Here is a 17,924-nt window from a genome sequence, read left to right on the forward strand (position 1 = left end):
GACAGTGTTACCCCTTATGTTTTTTTTCATGACGACCAATAAAAAACAAGTGTTACACCTTATGTTTTTTTTCATGACGACCAATAAAAAACAACAGTGTTACCCCTTATGTTTTTTTTCATGACGACCAATAAAAAACAACAGTGTTACCCCTTATGTTTTTTTTCATGACGACCATTAAAAAACAACAGTGTTACCCCTTATGGTTTTTTTCATAACGATCAATAAAAAACAACAGTGTTACCCCTTATGTTTTTTTTCATGACGACCAATAAAAAACAACAGTGTTACCCCTTATGTTTTTTTTCATGACGACCAATAAAAAACGACAGTGTTACCCCTTGTGTTTTTTTTTCATAACGACCAATAAAATACAACAGTGTTAACCCTTCTGTTTTTTTTCATGACGACCAATAAAAAACAACAGTGTTACCCCTCATGTTTTTTTTCTTGACGACCAAAGAAAAACAACAGTGTTACCCCTTATGTTTTTTTTCTTGACGACCAAAGAAAAACAACAGTGTTACCACCAATGTTTTATTTGATAAATATCGACAGTTTTACCCCTTATGTTTTTTTCCCATGATGACTGATGAAAAACAACAGTGATACCCCTTATATTTTATTTGAGAAGGACAATTTTCTTCTTTTTTTTAATATGTTTTTTTTCATTACGACCAATAAAATACGACAGTGTTACCCCTTATATTTTATTTGACAAAGACAACAGTGTTACCCCTTATGTTTTTTTTCATCACGACCAATAAAAAACAACAGTGTTACCCCTTATGTTTTTTTTCATAACGATCAATAAAAAAACAACAGTGTTACCCCTTATGTTTCATTTGATAAAAACGACATTGTTACCCCTTATGTTTTTTTTGATAAATATCGACAGTGTAACCCCTCATGTTTTTTCCATGTTGACCAATACATAACGATAGTGGTACCCCTGTCAACGTTTTTGCGGGGATCCGAACCTGAGCTGTTTAGAGTGTTAACCTCCGAACTTATCATTGCACCATCAAGACACCGGATAAAGTCATCACAAAGGTTATACTTGACTTTATAATTCGCATGAAATAGAGATAAGAGTATTCCAACAGAAGACATCTACCGGACTTGAACCCCGGTCTCCAGGAGGATAGCTCACAGCTCTCTCCACTTCCCACTGAGATTTTTAAATTAATTTTGTCTGAGGTTATATATGACAGTGCAATAGACATGATAGCATTACGTTTAAAATTAAAGATATTGTGTTTTCCACAGAAATTGAGTCTCCAGTGGGTTAGGCAGAGTGCACTCCACTGCACCACTGAGGCGATGACATTACACAATAATCAATCATCAATAAAGAGGATATAAATGACATTAAAATGTATCTGTGTACTTCTATTATTTCCCTTATGGTTTTTTTCATGACGACCAATAAAAAACGACAGTGTTACCCCTTATATTTTATTTGACAAAGACAACAGTGTTACCCTTTATGTTTTTTTTCATGACGACCAATAAAAAACAACAGTGTTACCCCTTATGTTTTTTTTCATGACGACCAATAAAAAACAAGTGTTACCCCTTATGTTTTTTTTCATGACGACCAATAAAAAACAACAGTGTTACCCCTTATGTTTTTTTTCATGACGACCAATAAAAAACAACAGTGTTACCCCTTATGTTTTTTTTCATGACGACCATTAAAAAACAACAGTGTTACCCCTTATGGTTTTTTTCATAACGATCAATAAAAAACAACAGTGTTACCCCTTATGTTTTTTTTCATGACGACCAATAAAAAACAACAGTGTTACCCCTTATGTTTTTTTTCATGACGACCAATAAAAAACGACAGTGTTACCCCTTGTGTTTTTTTTCATAACGACCAATAAAATACAACAGTGTTAACCCTTCTGTTTTTTTTCATGACGACCAATAAAAAACAACAGTGTTACCCCTTATGTTTTTTTTCTTGACGACCAAAGAAAAACAACAGTGTTACCCCTTATGTTTTTTTTCTTGACGACCAAAGAAAAACAACAGTGTTACCCCCAATGTTTTATTTGATAAATATCGACAGTGTTACCCCTTATGTTTTTTTCCCATGATGACTGATGAAAAACAACAGTGATACCCCTTATATTTTATTTGAGAAGGACAATTTTCTTCTTTTTTTTTATATTTTTTTTCATGACGACCAAAGAAAAACGACAGTGTCACCCCTCATGTTCCATTTGATAAAAACGACAGTGTTACCCCCTATGTTTTAATTGATAAATATCGACAGTGTTACCCCTTATGTTTTTTTTCATGACGACCAATAAAAAACAACAGTGTTACCCCCTGTGTTTTTTTTCATGACGACCAATAAAAAACAACAGTGTTACCCCTTATGTCTTTTTTCATGACGACCAATAAAAAACGACAGTTTTACCCCTTGTGTTTTTTTTCATAACGACCAATAAAATACAACAGTGTTACCCCTTATGTTTTTTTTCATGACGACCAATAAAAAACGACAGTGTTACCCCTTATGTTTTTTTTCATGACGACCAATAAAAAACAACAGTGTTACCTCTTATGTTTTTTTTCATGACGACCAATAAAAAACAACAGTGTTACCCCTTATGTTTTTTTTCATGACGACCAATAAAAAACGACAGTGTTACCCCTTGTTGTTTTTTTCATAACGACCAATAAAAAACAACAGTGTTACCCCTTATGTTTTTTTTCATGACGACCAATAAAAAACAACAGTGTTACCCCTTATGTTTTTTTTCATGACGACCAATAAAAAACAACAGTATTACCCCTTATGTTTTTTTTCATGACGACCAAAGAAAAACAACAGTGTCACCCCCTATGTTTTATTTTGTTAAATATGGACAGTGTTACCCCTCATGTTTTTTCCATGTTGATCAATACATAACGACAGTGGTACCCCTGTCGACGTTTTTGCAGGGATCCGAACCTGAGCTGTTTAGAGTATTAACCTCCGAACTTATCAATGCACCATCAAGACAACGAATAAAAACAACACAAAGGTTATACTTGACTTTATAATTCGTATGAAATAGAGATAAGAGTATTCCAACAGACGACATCAACCGGACTTGAACCCCAGTCTCCAGGAGGAAAGCTCACAGCTCTCTCCACTTCCCACTGAGATTTATAAATTAAGTATGTCTGAGGTTATATATGACCAATAGACATGCAATAGACATGATAGCATTACGTTTAAAATTAATGATCTTGTGTTTTCCATAGAAATTGAGCCGCGGTCTGCAGTGGGTTAGGCAGAGTGCACTCCACTGCACCACTGAGGCGCTGACATTACACAATAATCAATAAAGAGGATATAAATGACATTAAAATGTATCAGTGTATTTCTATTATTTCCCTTATGGTTTTTTTCATGACGACCAATAAAAAACGACAGTGTTACCCCTTATATTTTATTTGACAAAGTCAACAGTGTTATCCTTTATGTTTTTTTTCATGACGACCAATAAAAAACAACAGTGTTACCCCTTATGTTTTTTTTCATGACGACCAATAAAAAACAACAGTGTTACCCCTTATGTTTTTTTTTCATGACGACCAATAAAAAACAACAGTGTTATCCCTTATGTTTTTATTCATGACGACCAATAAAAAACGACAGCGTTACCCCTTGTGGTTTTTTTCATGACGACCAATAAAAAACCACAGTGTTACCCCTTATGTGTTTTTTCATGACGAACAATAAAAAACAACAGTTATGGTTTTTTTCAACCCTTATGTTTTTTTTCATGACGACCAAAGAAAAACAACAGTGTTACCCCCTATGTTTTATTTAATAAATATCAACAGTGTTACCCCTTATGTTTATTTCATGACGGCCGATAAAAAACGACAGAGTTACCCCTCATGTTTTCTCCATGTTGACCAATATAAAACAACAGTGTTACCCCTTATGTTTTACATTATGCGGGGATCCAAACCTGAGCTGTTTAGAGTGTTAACCTCCGAAATTATCAATGCACCAACAAGACACTGGAAAAAGCCATACTTGACTTTATACTTGACTACATAAATCGCATGAAATAGCGATAAGAGTCTTCCAACAGACAACATCAACCGGACTTGAACCCCGGTCTCCAGGGGGAAAGCTCACAGCTCTCTCCACTTCCAACTGAGATTTATAATTAACTTATGTCTGAGGTTATATATGACAATGTAATAGACAGTGCAATAGACATGATAGCATTACGTTTAAAATTAAAGATATTGTGTTGTCCACAGAAATTGAGCCGCGGTCTCCAGTGGGTTAGGCAGAGTGCACTCCACTGCACCACTGAGGCGATGATATTACACAATAATCAATAAAGAGGATATAAATGACATTAAAATGTATCTGTGTATTTCTATTATTTCCCTTATCTTTTTTTTCATGACGACCAATAAAAAACGACAGTGTTACCCCTTATATTTTATTTGACAAAGACAACAGTGTTACCCTTTATGTTTTTTTTCATGACGACCAATAAAAAACAACAGTGTTAGCCCTTATGTTTTTTTTCATGACGACCAATAAAAAACAACACTGTTACCCCTTATGTTTTTTTTCATGACGACCAATTAAAAACAACAGTGTTTCCCCTTATGTTCTTTTTCATGACGACCAATAAAAAACAACAGTGTTACCCCTTATGTTTTTTATCATGACGACCAATAAAAAACAACAGTCATGGTTTTTTCCTACCCTTATGTTTCAACTGTATAAAGGACCTTAACAACAAACATGGTGTAACCCTTTATTATTCAAAAAGTTCGTTTATTATGTTTCTGATCAACCAGTTATCCTTCACTGGTCAAATGAGATCGTATTGGATGCACCCTACACCACGTGGTTGAGCGCAACAGCCAATCAACACTCGAGGGGGTGTGGCTTCAGAAAGCGTCGCCACCATCCAGCCATCATGCTAGGCTAGCCGGAGTAGCCCAGTCCAGTGCTAACCACCAGCTAACTCACATTGTGACCCATGTAGAACACATTCAGCCACGGGGGGATAACGGTTTGATCGATTCAAGGACCGAATGGATGAAAGGAGCGATGTGCACTTGAGGTGTATCGTTTTATTCCACCAAAGGACCTCCGTGAACAGCCCCCTCGGCTAGGACCCGGGCTACCTCGGCTAGCCGCACACACCGCTTGCTACTATCACGACCAACACAGCAGCAGACACACGGGACCAGCCGCCACACACGCCGGGGATAGTGCGTCATCACTCCTTCCCAGGGCCATGGAAAAGGTAACCCTTCCCCGTGGACACGGTGGACGAGCCGCACACACGTGTCACGTAGTAAGCCGCGGAGACATGAACGCCGGCTGGGAACTTCAGGGAGCTAGCTGCTAGGCTCTCCTGCTGGATCTTCCCTGGCTGTCCCCCCCCCAGCCCCAGGCCACACTGGACCCTGATTCGGGCACTTGGGGCTCATTGTATCACTGCTGACCAGGGCGTTTAGACACTTAGACACTTGGTATGTTTAAGGGTTTTACACACAGTTCCCTTGGACGCCACGTCTGCCAAGTATTGAAACATGTACTCAATAGCTTTCAATGTTAAGGAAACGCCCGACTGATGGCACTGTTGGCAGTGATTTCAGGGTGGCCGGATCCAGTTGTCAAACTGGTATCGTCGCCTATTCATTTACTGACATCATTGGAGAACTCGACATTCAACACTGGTTGCACATACATTGGTTTGATTGAATCAAACCAATGACTCACTCTACCTGCCTTAACCAATCGCCACGAGTTAAGTGTTGGAATGTTAATGTATGAATACAATGAATGCTAAAAATACAGGTTAAAATAATTGTTAAATGCTTTGTAATGTAATGGGGTGACTCCGAAATGCATTTCATCCTCAAATCGAGGGAAATACAGCATGAGACATCCACTTTCATTTTGCTGCATCTCGAGTACTACTGCTCATCTCCCCATGTTCTTACCACAGGCTGACTTTTTGAAAGGGCTTCCTGTCTACAACAAGAGTAACTTCAGCCGATTCCATGCAGACTCCGTTTGCAAAGCCTCTGTAAGTACTGTAGCCCACTACGAATCACATCTGTCGCCGTTCAGGCTTTAGTCTGCATTTCAGTGGGTTGTGAACTTGTGACAGGGCGAGGATTGTGCTGGTACCATGTATTGTACAATGATATGAAGGGTTCATTGGGTTGTTTTTTTGCAGAACCGGAGGCCGTCAGTCTACCTGCCCACCCGTGAATACCCCTCAGAACAGAGTGAGTACTGAGCCCTCTACAGGGCCCCCACCTTGGGGTCAGGGCCCCATGTAGGTTGGCCCGACATGCACATGGCGTTGCAGGAGATTGCTGACTTGTTTTAAGTGCTAGAAATTTGACGGTGCATTTTTATGTAAAAAATTGGGTTAAACACAGCATAGGTCCTGTAAAGGTCTAGTACATATGAACAGATTGACTTACGAATCGTAGACATAAAGGAAGCACTGAAGTGTGCGGAGACGCGGCAACCCTACGCCCACCGGGACATTGATATCACTGACAGATGGTGGGGGGGTGTATCACCGTGTGGGCAGGCGAATGCACACAGAAATGTAACGAGACGGGGATGTTGGGTCCCAGCCATCGCCGGAAAAGGATTGGGAGTCACTGTTTTTATCACAACTATAAAAAAAAAAAAAGACATGTAAAAGAAACATGTGTTCAAATTAGGGCCCGACCGATTTAATCGGCCGATTATAGCCTTTTTGAAAATAATCGGCATCGGCCAAAAAGACGCAGATTACAACCGATTTTTTTTTTTTTTATTATTTTTTTTATAAATGTTATTGCGATTAGTATTCTGCAGATTGCGCTCCTACTCGCCTTGCTAACTAACAACTTTAGCTGGAGTAAAAAAGAGGAGATTGAATTTTACCGTACAACATGAAAGCACGCTCGCTCAGGCAGCTGCGCGCTCACCTCACCAATGTACACAAGACGCGTTGTTTGAGCATGTTGTGCCTGTTTTTCTTTAGGTCCCAGGCCATGTTAATTTGTTATACTGTAGACTCTAACGGTGAGACCATACTGCTCAGCACGCACGTGTTAGTAACAGCTCACGAGCGCAGCACATTGGGAGTTAGTTATTTATTTTACATTTTACATTACACTAATTTTTGACTGTAAATGTATTCTAAAACACTCAAAGGTTCTGCATTCAATTCACATATTCGTCAAAAGTGTTTAAAGTATATTTAAGGTATCAAAAACTACGTTTTATATGTTTTATTTTTTTTATTTTTTTTTGATTTTTTTAATCGGCCGATTAAATCGTAATCGTAATTTTTCTCTGAAAATAATCGGCATCGGCATCGGCACTCAAAAATCAATATCGGTCGGGCCCTAGTTCAAATGTAAACAAGGTTTAATACATAGTGGAGTGTGAATGTTGTTGCTCGGAGAGGAACTGAAGTGTGTGTGTTTTGGGTCCTTTGCAGTTATTGTGACAGAGAAAACCAACATCCTTCTGCGATATCTTCATCAGCAGTGGGACAAAAAGGTACATCACGCACAGAACCGCCGTTTCTTTTGTCGTGGAAATATAATTTCTAATAATATCACAAATTATGTTGCCTTCTTTACTTGTGACAAGTTGGCTGAAAAGGCCTTTGGTATTAATGTTCCTTACAGCTAGAGAGTTTTTACTCTCAAATTAAGTGACGTATTTTGATGAACATTTGCATACAAATCGTTCCATCAGGATGGAGGTGGAAGTTTCCCTCTAAGAATCATGAACACCCATTATCTCTCTAAAGATGCTTGGTAAACGCTGCCAGTCTGTCATCATGTGCTTAAAGTGGCCATGAGGTGTCGCACAGGAAATGTTTTTTTCGTCAATCATTCATACAAGGATAGTAAAGTTCTCTTATACATGCTGAGGCATCGTCTGACTTTCTCCACCTCGCTTCTTTCGTCAACAGAATGCCGCCAAGAAGCGAGAACAGGACCAGGGGGAGGGAGACAGTCCTGCGCCGCCCAGGAAGATCGCCAGGACAGACAGCCAAGAGATGAATGAGGACTCATAAGTGTGTGTGTCTGTGTGACTGTGTGTTTGTTCGTCTGTCTACAGGGCATAGCCTACATAAATGACAACTGGTCCCCGGTTTAGCGCTGTTGTTTCTGTATTTGCGGTGTACATGTCCCAGCATGGAGCCGTCCCTTGTTAGAGCTAGGCTCCGCCCACTCGGTGCTCATTGATACTCGTCCCGGTCTGATGATGATGATGGTGGTGAACAGGACTACGGCGTGTGAACGCCTTAACCCAAGGAGGACGCTGACGCCGTAACCATTAGGCACCGAGTGCTCGACCAGTGGTTTAACCATTCACCGAATTAGAAACGATCCAAATTGATATCGCCCCCTTCTCAAAGTTCAAAAGAAGTCTTACGAATGAGCCGATTGTGTGACATGACGTGTACAGTGCAACGTGGGGATGTCCGGTGAACCCCTGACCAGCTCTTAACCAGTAGAGCTCTTCACGGCTTTGCTGGTTTTTGCGTCGTTTTTTTTTTTATTCTTTGTAAATGTCTAATGTGCAGTGGTTTGCCTGCATGAGTTGTAACTATGTAAGTATGTATCAAGTGGAAGGAAATGCTGAAAGCATCTGGAACCGCGAGAGACAGACTCGACCCCCAGTTAACTTCAGAATTAACACTGTAATTAAAAACCTCCAGTGCTGGATAGCAAAACCTATACTGTCAAACATTACTGGAAAGAGTCTGTCGAGATTTTTTGAAGCCAGGTGTTTTAATTCTTTCATCTGATTGAGGCTATTGGTGTTTGGCTCTGAGCTTCCTGCCAGCCCTGGTGCCCCACCTTGTGGAGGGAGGGGGCACTACCACATATATCCTTACCATTCAATATAAAAGACCCAAGATTGCACTGTGAAGAACGGCACACAACATTGGAGATTGCTCGTTGGCGTTTTATTATTTTAAACTTGGAATATAAAATATGCATCTACGTTTTCCTTTGGTCAATGTTTTGTTTTGGGATTTTGGAGGAATTCTGAAGCTACCCCCCTTTTAGCTCATGTCTTAACACAAGTGGGGATGGGCCAAGGTTCCTCCAAAAGGTGTGTGGTCTAACAGATTCAGTTCTTCACCCGTTTTCTTTTAGCATTAAAGTTACAGTGACGCTGAATCTGAATCTCTGATTGCACAATGAGGCACTGCACAGGTGGTTGAGACTTAAGAACCCATGTTAGGGTCAGAGTGTAGATGGGGGGGGGGGGGGGGATTCATGAGGACAGATGAATAAGGGCCAGAGCCAGAAGTAGTTTCTCAAGTTAAACATTGTTTCTGCCTTCGATGTCAAACGTTTCGTGCCCGTGGACATTTCTGGCAACGCTTTGTGTTTTGTTACCGGCAAGTCTTTACAAAAGTTTTGTAACGGGCCGTTCCCCCGGCCAGGGTCTTATGACGGCTGTCTGCTGCCATTCTCTACTCTGCTCTTCCGACAGGGCGAGTACACAGTGATTACACATCTGTATACATGCCACGGTTAATCAAAGAGGCTGATGCCCCATCTGTTGGCAGGCAGAGACTGAGCTGGCGGAGTGAGGCTTACAGTAGACGGATCCCGGGTGTTTAAGGGTATTACAATTATAGGAATCGCCCTGGAGTGCATAAATGAAGCATTTGTGCATTTGAGTGCACTAATTGATGTCACAGACAGACGGTACAACCCCTCTTTTTTCTAATCTAATTAACACTGCCCAGCAAATGAACTGCGACGCCACCTCTCCTGTCTTACAGCCGTAGACGCTGCGATGTGGGTTGGCGCCGTGGTCTCTCATCTTCCTCCTAATAACCATGCAATATAAACACGTGTCTGATCCTAAAGCCTAGAACCATGTCAGGCTTCTGCTTCTTCGTTAGACTGTTCTGCGACTCCTTAGGCTGTGCCTCATGTTATTTACTAGGAATGGACGTATTCCTTTAAGCTTTGCTGCAATAAATATGGATTGAAATTAATTTGATGGTCATGTTTTTATTATTTTCCTTATCTACAGTTAGAGTTGCAAAGGGGCAGAAAGTTCCATAGAAAGTTTAGCTTGGAAATTATGATTTCTTTTAATTTTAAGATCTAAGCATGTTTTGGTTCCAAGTCATTATCAAATGTGTTTTTCCCAAATGTGTTGAATACTTTAATACTGGGATAACCCGCAGGTCGTCGCAACCATTTGCGTCCAGCTGACATTCCTCCATCACGTGTGGACAGGTAACTCTTGTAGGCCTACTGATCTTACCACTACTGAATCCTCCTTATCGCGCCGAAGTTGAAGGTACCCACGGAGTGCCACTGCTTCTACACAGTCTGAGTAGGAGGGAGGCGTGTGGGGAGAATAGCCCCTGGTTGTGTGTGTGTTACAAAATAGCCGAATCAATTTACCTAAGTACTTTGCAAATTACTATGAATTAAGAATTGGCCTGAAGAATTACCACTTAAGACCAGAGTTAAAGAGCGATTTACCCCTTTTCTTTGACGCATCATCGTATAATAAACCCGTGTCGCTCAAAACACTAATTATGGTCTGCTCACTATGTGCCACGGTGCGTGAAGAGCAGACTCATAATTTGTGCTTTGAGTGACACGCATTACGGTTATTACGGTAGTGTTACGACTCGAGCGACACCGGTGATTCGCCTACGATGATGTAATTGTTATAATGAATGCGTTTTTCCATATATAACTTGATGTACAATACAAATCCGACTTTATAGATACAATATCTCAAATTAAATATTAATAACCTTGTTCAGTCAGGTTAGTATTTAGCATCTTGTAACTGACCAACAAGTTCAAGTAGAATCAAGTTCAGGAATAGACAAATCATTAAAGCACACAATCTACAACGTATATGCCAATGGCCACTGAATGATTGACAACCAGTTATACATTTCCCCATACGTCTTAATGGAAGGTTTGGAAACTTTCCTGAGATTGAACTTCCTTCCATGATAGAGAAAGTGTGTCCATATTTGCAAGGGATCCAACAATCTTTTAAAGTCATACATTTTGAAATTATTTTATTATCTATTTCTCATGTCTTACAAAAATATGACAAAATAAATTAACAGAAATAAATAATCCAATTTCCCAGAATCATATCTTGAAAAGTTTTTTTTGTACAGTGGTACATTGGAAGAGCATATGATAGGTTTTCCGTAAGCGCTGCTTTCACGCGGACGTCTTCAGCTCCAACGGCCACCAAACCGCCGTGGACCGCGTCCCACCAACCAGGCTCCCGGGACCCCCACCCACCGCCTCCACCCCACCGGCTCCAAAGGTAAACGGAGCGCGTACACCGTGGTTACACACAGAAACGATCAGAAAACAGAAACAGAAACAGCTGATATTGAATCCGGGGACGGCCACTCACGGTGGTTCTCAGCCGTCGACACAGAGACCTCTGCAGAGTAGCGAGTGTTAGGGGGGTTTGGCGGTGTCAGTTTAGTCTAAACTAGCTTTTGAACGTTATGTCTTTGTGACGGGAGTAGGATCACGCGTTAAAGCACCGAGACAGTGACTGAGAACGCTAATTCGCACTCCCCACGTCTTAGGTCAATCATCCCCGTCGGAATAACAATGATCACATTGTAACCTAACTGAAGAGGGCGAAAGCTGTAGGAATGAACGATGTTATTGACAAGTCCTGCTCAAAGTCCTAAGCTCAGCCGAGGACGGTCACACTGGGCTGTCTGTGATCAGGGAGATGGGTCCTACATGACAGGGAGGTGGAAAAGGAGAGGCGCTCGCTCTACCCAATATGCAATCATGACAATGACTTTCAAATGTGGAAAAACAAGACGATAAACGAAAGCCATTTTTTCCCTTATTGCATTGAAAAATGGTTTTGCCTCACTGTGTTAAAAGATGTTAGACAACTTCGATATTAAAGTTTGGCTGCAAAGCTGAAGAGACAAACATCTGATAGAGGAAGGGGGTTTAATGGAGCAGAACATGTTGATTGCCTCCGTGTTCACCATAGCCCCCATTAAGAAACAGAGGGAGAGAGATGGGTGAATGTTTATGCAGCTGGATGTTAAGTCAAGGGCTTTCCCTCATCTTTTGAACCATAGGTCTGTGCCTTCTCAAATGATGACCAAACCAGTAACACAGATGGAAACCATCGAGGGAACACATCGATACAGGTACTGCAACTAGGCATCGTAGAGAAACAGGACCGCGACCGCTAACCTAGACATGAGTAGGACAGTGAAGTCCCCCACAACAACCGTGTTATTGCAAAGAAGTCTGTCAGAGGCGAGGGTCAGGAGATGCATAGTTTACATTTCCGTTGCTAAACTTTGCAGTGCAACAGCCCCTCTGTGTTTGTGTGTGTGTCTGTGACTGTGACTGTGTGTATGTGTTTGTGTGTGTGTGTCCCCTCACCACTGCATTTCATTCAGAGACGCTGGGGTTTTACGCATCTTAAACCCCATCAACTGATTGGACGAAACATTTCGCTGGGCAACGATTCATTTGCAGCTCTATTGCCCCCCCTGCTGGAGACACTACGGAACCGAAATAGTGGTAAGGTAGTGACTAAATGATAGTTCATATACCGCATTTATATCCAATGACATGAACACATTATTCTGTATAGTTCACTTTACTGAAACAAATATAAAAAAAGCACTGTTTTGGTAAAAAAAAAAGAAGAGAGAAAGTAACCCCATACATTGCAAGGAATACAGGAAACGGTATGTATAAAAATGTAGTTCAAAGTAAATCAGAGCTACAATCATAAAATAACAAAATAAAAAACTGCTTTGTCAACAACAGCATTGTCTGTGTAATGACGGTTTAAAGAAACTCTTGCATAATGCTATGAGCCCCCCCCCCCCCCCCCACGCAGAAAGATGGGGTTCTACTGAGCAGGGTGTTTGGATTTAGTGCAAATGTTACCCCCCCCCCGTACATACAAACAAACACACACCTTCATCGGAAGGTTTCACTCAAAGCCACGCCCACAGGCCCTGATGAGGAAATCTTCCCCCCCCCCCCCCCCCCACATCCTTCTGCGTATTGATTTGAAACGACAGAGTTCTCTAGGAAGCGGTTTCTCTCCCAGCCCCGTCAGAAGGACTCTGATATTGCCTCTTGATATGAATGAGGGTTTGTGATGCTGGGATGTGATGCTGTTGAGAAAGCTAGTACCTTCAAAATAAACTAGAACTCCTAAAGAGTGGCTTAAAAAGCCACGTGTTATGGTTTGGGGGTTTGTGTGATGATTGATCAAATTTTGCAGAACAGTTTGGGATTAAAACGCAGATTGATATTGCTTGTCCTAAATTTACACTTAAGTATAAAAGTGAAGGGTCCAGGATTCCCTCAAAGTTAAAAATGAGACTGATATTATCTAATTATAATCGGTTTAATTTGAGCTAGCAGTGCTCAGTGTTAGCTGATTTAACCTGCGTTCCCTTCCTGTTCTCCCTTCAGTCTGGTCGTATTCTAGTGGCAGGGCCACGGAGACACTTAACATGTTTGACCCCCAGAAAACCAAGAAGTACAGCTCTCGGCGCTTTAAAGGCTTCAAAAGATCCGAAACGCAGCTCATGCATTTCTTTATGTATTGCAGACGTGTGTGTCTATGTGAGTGTGTCTATGTGCGTGTGTGTCTCTCTGTGTGTGTGTGTGTGTGTGTATGTGCGTGCATGTGTGTCGCGTGAGTGCGTGCATGCGTGTGTGTTCCTCGTGTGCGTTTGGGGGCATGACAGCAGGGCTTATGTCTTTTTCCCGGGACGACTCGTGTGTGTTTTTGTCCATCAGCCAAAAAAAAAGGAAAATAAAAGCATTCCACCGCAGCCGAACCGTCTTTCCTCCCCTTCCCCTCCTCCTTGTCCCCCACCTCCTCGTCCCCTTCCCTCCTAGCCCCCTCCCTCCTAGCCCCCTCCCTCCTCGCCCCCTCCCTCCTCGTCGTGGTTCTGCTGCCCGGGCGCGGACACGCCCCTGTTCCGGCGCGGGGGTCGCGTGGCTCCTCCCCCTTTTCACAGTAAGCGCCTCGCTGCTCCGACGCGGACGGGTCCCGGACCTCGGGACCCGGACCTCGGGACCCGGACCTCGGGACCCGGACCTCGGGTCCCTCCTAGGCTTTGTGGTCCGGGTCGGAGGAGGGGTGGCCGTTCTCCGGCCCCCCGTTGCACCCCGGCGCCGGGATCTCGTCCGGCACGCCGTTCAAGTCCGCCCGGGTCGGCAGCCGGCCGCCGCCGCCGCCGCCGTCGGAGGAGGAGCCTCCGTTCACACAGGCCCCGCCCTCCGTCTTCCCGAAGTTAAAGAGTTTTCCGGGGTTGAAGGCCTTGCTGGGCGACTGGGAGCGCTCCTGGGAGCCGCTCCCGGACACCGAGGAAGAGGACGACGACGACGAGAAAGACGTCGTGGCGGCGGCGGCGGCCTCCTTCCTGTTCTCGGGCGACTTGAGGAACTTGAAGCTCAGGAAGCCCGGCAGCTTGGGCTCGGCGCCCGTGGGCGACTGGGGCGAGCGGGCACCGGCGCCCGACGAGAACTTGCCCTGCAGCGGCATGATCTGCTTGAGCTTCATCACGTTGTTGTTGGCCAGCAGCGAGCTGGGCCGCTTGGGCTTGTCGCCGCTCCCGCCGCCTCCACTGGCCCCGCCCCCGCCGGAGGAGCGGGACTTGCTGCCGTGGGACTTGTCGTGGTGGTGGTCCCCCCCGCCGCCGCCGCCGCCGCCGCCCCCGGAGGCGGCGTCCCCCCCCTTGCCCTCGCCGCGCTCCCTCTCGCGGCGGGCAGCGTGCTCCGCCTGCCGCTGCCGCTCCTCCTCCTCGCGCTTGCGCCGCTGCAGCTGCTGGTAGTGCTGCTGCGCCTGCCGCTCGTGCTTCTGCAACGACAGGAGAGGCGGCCAATCAGGTGGCCGAACAGGCGCTTGGGGGGGGTGATCCTCGTCCAATCACCACAGGCGGTGAACGTTGTGGGCGGAACAAGGTTTTAATGAATGGATGGTGATGGATAGGGTTTATGGGAAATGTAGTTTAGTGGTAGGAGGTGGGCAAAGGATTCCAGCAGTTAAAACAAGGTGTGTGTGTGTGCGTGTGTGCGTGTGCGTGTGCGCGCGTGTGTGTTTTGGCTGGCCTTATTTTGTACATTTGTTTCAATGTTTTCACAGTTTTAAGAATGTATCGATGCCAATCTGAATAAACTCGTTATGTTCATATGGAAATTAAGAAATCAGCCTTCATTCATATTCATTTCTTGGTTGCTCTCCAAAACATTTTTTTTTTTTTCCGGAGCCAGGGTATTTCATAACAAAGCTGGTTTACCTTGAAGGCCTCTCTGCGCTGGTACTCCAGCTTGGCCATCTCCTCCTCCACCCAGTTGGGAATATCAGGGATGGACACGTGGATGATGTACTTCAGCAGGACCGCAAAGTGCTGCGCACACACACACACACACACACACACGGAGAGGGGAGGATGTGGATTCAGAATGAAACAGACATCAAACCCATTTGTTATGATGTTGTAACCTAAAACTAGATTTGGGTCACAACATGATCTCTCTCCCAGGCCTGGCTGCATTACCAGGCCAGGACAGAGCTCCAGGCTGTCCACCTGTGTCCACATATAGCAACGCCTCCGCTGCCGTTTGAAGGGTTATTTTGAGCCCTGTGCGCTACCAGAGCTAATAGTATCACAAACAAACGTTGTAAACCTGTGCTGTTGCTTTGGATGAAGGAGCCTTAATGCAGGGCATTACGTTGATCTACATTTTTCCCACGGTTGTGTGTATTTCTCATTTGGCGGTCAAAGTACTCTGAATATGGAATTTCCTTAAAGAGCGAGTGAACCGAAAACTGTTTTCTTTTTGTGGTCATTTGTCTTATATGATCGTCAACAAGGTATTCTAGTGTATTGAAATCTCTGTGTTTGAATCACAGCTGAAACAGTGGGTTCACTGGCTCTTCAAGAAACAAAAAAAGGTACAGTGAGCTCCCAAAGCCGACACTACTGACTCAGAATCCTCCTTTGTCTCCGAGATGCGAACACAATTAAGTGGAGGAAGTCTAGCACAACTACCATCCAACAGGCAGGCAAAGCTCTACGTATTTACGTCTGCCAAACCACGACTCTGTAGGGCGGATTGAAGAGGGACTGGTATAGGGTGGGTGGGGGGGGGGGGGGTGGTGTACCTCCAGGATGACGATGGAGATGATGGCCATCTCGGGGCTGAGCCAGGGGAAGAGACGCTGGAGCTGGCCGCACTGTCCAATCAGGTAACAGTTGACGATGATGGCGATCAGACCCATGGCCTCCATGGCCGTCTGAGGAGCGAGAAGAAGCAGCTCAGTCAAACGTTTAAATCAGTCAAATAAAAATGCACAACTTCTGCACCCTTTGTCTTTTATTTTTTTTAAACTTTTTTTAAGTTATTTTTTTACTCAATTCATCCACCGAGGTAGAATACAGGGAGGGGTGAGAGGAATCGTTATTGAAGGAAGACATCTTGCCTCGTTCAGGGAGGAAGTCCATGTAAGGCTTGGGGGGCAGAGCCAGCGGGGCTGCAAGCAACCTCCCCTCAAATAACAATTCCCCTCGTCACTCTCTGCCTTCGGACACACAACCCGTCACAAGAACACATTCTGCGAGTGACCCGATGGCACGAGGTCACCCTGAACCGGCCAATCGGATCCCTGACCCCCGTTAGAGGTGGGAAACGATTCGATTCTGAAGCGATTATCGATGCATCTCTATGCAACAATTTTTTTTATGTACATTTCCATGCGTGATTTTCAAAAATATATATATACATCTGGGTTTGCTACTCAGAGTTTGCTAATCACTTCCTACTTTTGTGATGATCATTAAAGACATCCACAGATGAATTAACTTTGCAGCTTGCATTATAACACAATATGGAAGCATGCAAAAAATAGGTTTCAGTTTTATTTTCTTTCTAATCTTTTTTTTCTATGTCACGAAAGAAAAATCTGCTCTTGAATTAGGAGTTCTTGCGTCCGATAAATTCAATAATTTTAAAATGACCCCTCTCTGGCGAACAGAACTTTGCAGCAGGCAAAAAAAAAATATATATATATAATAAAAATCTGATTTTTAATTTATCTGCATCGAGACAGAATCGTTCTAGCGAGAATCGCGATGCATCGAAGAATCGATTATTTTTCCCACCCCTGACCCCCGTGCGTCTGACCTGCCATTGGCCGATGCACTCCACCCTCTGGCCGAAGGGCCGCTGCAGGCCGCTGCAGAGCTTGAAGGCGTCGCTGCGGATCTCGATGATGTTGTTGATGAGCGCGCACAGAGCGGCCAGCGGGAAGGCCGAGGAGAACAGCACCACGTAGCCGAACTGGACGAACATCTCCTGGTAGTCCCCGAACGTGTCCTGAGTGGAGGGGGGGGGGGGGTGTACACCATTAAGCTGCTACAAAGCCTGCCTTTTCCTCTGTTTGGGTGACATGGCGGCTTAATATCACCCCTTTAAGGCTCCCTTTTAGACGAGAGGCCCCGTGCCCCGGGCCCCCTCCTACCTCGTAGGTCTGCATGCAGCTCTCCACCTCCGCCTGCGTCAGCGTCTTGTTCTCCCGCTCCTCCGGGGGGTCGATCCACGACTCCCGCTTGGCCCTCGGCTCCGCCCTCTCCGGGCCCCCCCGCCCCTGCTTCCTCTGCCGCGCCCCGCCGTGCTCCGCCCCCCCCGGCGTGGCCCCGCCCCCCCCGGCGTGGTGCGGCTCCTTGATGTCGTGGACGCCGTTGTCGTCGTCGTCGTCGCACATCTGGAAGACGGAGGCCGTGCCCTGCTCCACCATGGTGGGGCTGCCCTCCTCCAGGAAGCTGTCGTCCATGGGGGGGCCGCTGCAGGCCCGCCGCTCCACCTGGAGG

The 17,924-nt window shown here is 44.4% G+C and overlaps 2 protein-coding genes and 1 long non-coding RNA gene across 4 annotated transcripts in view; 1 reads left to right on the forward strand and 2 right to left on the reverse strand.

Annotated features, from left to right (window-relative positions):
• Nucleotides 1-221: 221 nt before the first annotated feature.
• Nucleotides 222-4,219, reverse strand: LOC132469731 (uncharacterized). The gene is made up of 2 exons (XR_009528478.1): nt 4,118-4,219; nt 222-1,113 (listed from the first exon to the last, which is right to left on the reverse strand). It is a non-coding gene; the product is annotated as an uncharacterized LOC132469731 (long non-coding RNA).
• A 664-nt stretch (nt 4,220-4,883) lies between these two features.
• LOC132469724 (DET1- and DDB1-associated protein 1) lies at nt 4,884-10,040 on the forward strand. Its single transcript, XM_060067735.1, has 5 exons — nt 4,884-5,291; nt 6,000-6,080; nt 6,234-6,285; nt 7,503-7,564; nt 7,986-10,040. Exons 1-5 carry the CDS (start codon nt 5,283-5,285, stop codon nt 8,088-8,090), a joined length of 309 nt encoding a protein of 102 aa, XP_059923718.1. The 5' UTR covers nt 4,884-5,282; the 3' UTR covers nt 8,091-10,040.
• A 1,039-nt stretch (nt 10,041-11,079) lies between these two features.
• The window catches only part of LOC132469701 (anoctamin-8-like), a 39,245-nt gene continuing 32,400 nt past the window's right edge, over nt 11,080-17,924 (reverse strand). For both annotated transcript variants that reach the window (XM_060067702.1, XM_060067703.1), the window contains exons 15-19: nt 17,576-17,917; nt 17,239-17,430; nt 16,220-16,351; nt 15,351-15,461; nt 11,080-14,911 (exon numbers count right to left, since the gene is read on the reverse strand). In XM_060067702.1, coding sequence (XP_059923685.1) covers nt 14,162-14,911; nt 15,351-15,461; nt 16,220-16,351; nt 17,239-17,430; nt 17,576-17,917 — 1,527 coding nt within the window. In that variant the 3' untranslated portion in view covers nt 11,080-14,161. The remainder of the gene's footprint in view (nt 14,912-15,350; nt 15,462-16,219; nt 16,352-17,238; nt 17,431-17,575; nt 17,918-17,924) is intronic.

The sequence above is a fragment of the Gadus macrocephalus genome, chromosome 12 (genome assembly GCF_031168955.1).
Source record: "Gadus macrocephalus chromosome 12, ASM3116895v1".
In the NCBI taxonomy this organism is placed as follows: Eukaryota; Metazoa; Chordata; class Actinopteri; order Gadiformes; family Gadidae; genus Gadus; species Gadus macrocephalus.